The sequence below is a fragment of the Morus notabilis genome, unplaced genomic scaffold (genome assembly GCF_000414095.1).
Source record: "Morus notabilis unplaced genomic scaffold, ASM41409v2 Scaffold397, whole genome shotgun sequence".
NCBI lineage: Eukaryota > Viridiplantae > Streptophyta > Magnoliopsida > Rosales > Moraceae > Morus > Morus notabilis.
The window spans coordinates 212,273-215,096 of NW_010363944.1; the positions used below are offsets into that span (position 1 = coordinate 212,273).

Below are 2,824 nucleotides of genomic sequence, written 5' to 3' on the forward strand. Positions count from 1 at the left end.
AGTACTCACAATTAGATTTTTGAATAAGGTTTTGGGGGTGCTCGAAATAGCCTTTACTAGTTAAGGGAAAAATCTTCAAACAAAAAATTGTTTAAAAAAAAAAAAACATTCATGGTTCACTCTATTTCCCTTGTATGCCCATCTCACCTTTTTATTATTTTTATTATTATTATTATTTTATTTATTTTTAAATGTTCTTCCAAATGTGAGTTTGTCAAGTAACCTATCTATGACCCTGGGTTACGAGCCAAATATGAACAATATCAATTATATAACAATCCACAACAATGTCACAATGTCGTTTATTAATTCTATCAATAAAAAACACACTAGATATATGTGTTTAAATAAGCATAATACAAACAGATACTAAAACAAAAAAAAATTAAAAAAACTGGCAGCAAAATGAAGAAGCATAAGACAAAAGACATAACACAACTAAACCTCCCTAAGCCAAGAAAGAAAATACTAGGAAGGATATTGTCGCACACAAAGCACCAATGGATGATGGGGTAGTTCCGGTAGTAGTGCCCGACGGTGGCGGAGCAGTCGAATTCGCGGCTTGGACTTCAATGTCCAATTTCTGTCCCCTTTGGCAGTGGTCACCAATAGTGCAAATGAAGTAGTGCTCACCAGGTTTTGTAAGATTAATGACTACTGGGCTGGCGATTACGATGGAAACCTTTGTGCAGTTATCATAATCGTTCTCGTTTACTTCAGCCACGTCGTGTGTCCCGGCAGTCCAATTGAAGGCTGACAATTTCACGGGGACCAAAGAAATTTTGTTACTAATTCAATTAAAAGATAATAGCGTATTTTAATGTATATACAATTTTAATGTTATCTGAACTCTAAAACATGATCAAAATTTGACGGTTTAGATTTCAGAACTGCATAATATGAGTGTGATTTTTTTTCTCTCGTTTTTAAAGAAAGGTACGAAAACAGAACTTGAAAGTAAAATCTGAAGAAAAAACGACCATTTATGAGAGTTTGTGCCTTTGTAGGTTTTTTGTTTTTTTTTTTTGTTTTAAGAAGGATTTCATTAGCATAGTAAAGGCCCAAGACGAAACATCAAAAGAAATAGTTCACAGGCAAGGCAATCGAAGGAAAAGAAAATGCAGATAATTAGACTTATAAGTTGGTTTTTAATCTTCTAAGAAAAGCATTTTCTGTAATCTGAGAGGCTTCTGAAGGTTAAAACACAAATCTACTGCTCAACATTTATTATTGTCAGACCAAACAAGAGTTATGCAAAAAATAAAATTATTATTATTATTATTTTTTTTTTTTGTGCTGAATTTATCCGATAAACGTTGGCAAACGCGTTTGATCTAGTCCTCACAGCAGCCATGCTCAAAGAACTATTTCTAATACAAAATTTACTGTCTAAATAAACCTTAAGTACCATTAACATTAGATTTATTATTTTTGGGTACTCGGAGTCAAATCTAAACTCCAACAAAAATTTTAAATTCGGTACCCTTTTCTTTTCACGACACATTTTTCAGGCCCTGCTTCTTATAAAATTTTTAATCACTAAATTAATTCCTTTAATTTTGGAATTTATAGTCAATTAGAAGTCTCCTTCAAAATATTAGTAATTAATTAGGCTTTTAAACATGTAAACCCTATAGTTTTGACTAAATTGTATATTTTTCCAAATTTAAAATTCAAACAAATCATCCACAAAAAATCAATGAATGAGTAGAAAATTGAGAGCGTGATCAAGCATTCAAAAGACAAAATACCCAAGTCGTCAAAGCAAAACCCTTTAGACTTCACTCCTTCCTTCACCCATCAAAACAAATTCACAAAAAATTGCAATAATTATACTCAACAAAGAAAAGCGTAAAAAGAAAAAAAAACTATTAACGACATTTATACTCACATAATTGGTCTCCAACACGGAAGGTCTTGTTGTTAGTCCAGTCATCATAGAAGTCGTTATTTGCAGGAATTCCCCAACCAGTAACGTCTCCAACATTGTACACAGTAGCATCTGATCTCTCTGCAAAGATCACCACCAGAAAAACAAAGAATAAACTTCTCATAAAACCCATTTCTCTCTCCTCAATTTCCTTTGTGTTCCCAGTTCGTCCCACTTCTAATTCTCTCTCTTTCTCTCTCTAAAATTATTCCAGATAGTAGTTGGGATAAGTGGGTTCGTTTTAGTTTTTATAGAACTCATGAGAGAGTAAAGTACAGAAGGTTCAAGTCAAGCTTGCTAGCTTTGATTTTCGGAGTCTTTTGTATTGGCCAATGTGGCTCTTTGTATGTAAAGACAAGTGGGTGGGTTTTGGTTTTTCATCAGAGAGTTTTTCTAGTATTGGTACGATCAATTTTTAACTTTCACATCTGATTAAAATTAAATTAAATTAAAAAAAATTTAATATAAATTTCACAATTCATTTTTTTAAATCCATTAGAAAAATTCATTTTTTGTATAGAACTGTGAGAGAGTAAAATATAAAAGTTTCACTAGCAAAAAAAAAAAAAAAAGGTGCAGAAGGTTCAGAGGAAGCTTACTGTGATTTTCGGAGTCTTTGTCTTGGTCAATGTGGCTCTTTGTATGTAAAGACGTGCGTGGATTTTGAGTTTTCATCCGAGAGTTCTTTTAATAAGATCTTTTTATTGGATTTATAACTATTAAATTTGATTAAAATTATATTAAATTAAAAAAATATAAAATAATAATTTTTAATATAAATTCCACGCTTCGTTGTTTTTAGATCCACTAGAAAAAGTCCTTTTTTATAGAACTGTGAGAGAGTAAAACATAAAAGTTTCACTAGAAAAAAAAAAAAAAAGTCCAGAAGGTTCG

At 31.5% G+C, this 2,824-nt stretch overlaps 1 protein-coding gene across 1 annotated transcript; it reads right to left on the minus strand.

Annotated features, from left to right (window-relative positions):
• Positions 1–273: 273 nt before the first annotated feature.
• On the minus strand, positions 274–2,203 carry LOC112092962 (umecyanin-like). Its single transcript, XM_024170313.1, has 2 exons — positions 1,892–2,203; positions 274–753 (listed from the first exon to the last, which is right to left on the minus strand). Exons 1-2 carry the CDS (start codon positions 2,061–2,063, stop codon positions 449–451), a joined length of 477 nt encoding a protein of 158 aa, XP_024026081.1. The 5' UTR covers positions 2,064–2,203; the 3' UTR covers positions 274–448.
• Between the last annotated feature and the right edge of the window lie 621 nt (positions 2,204–2,824).

Excerpts from the sequence above, each read along its gene's own strand:
- LOC112092962 (XM_024170313.1), bottom strand. The coding sequence starts at position 2,063 with ATGGGTTTTATGAGAAGTTTATTCTTTGTTTTTCTGGTGGTGATCTTT. Across the intron at positions 754-1,891 it reads CCGTGTTGGAGACCAATTAT|CCTTCAATTGGACTGCCGGG; the intron begins GTGAGTATAAAT and ends TGAAATTGTCAG.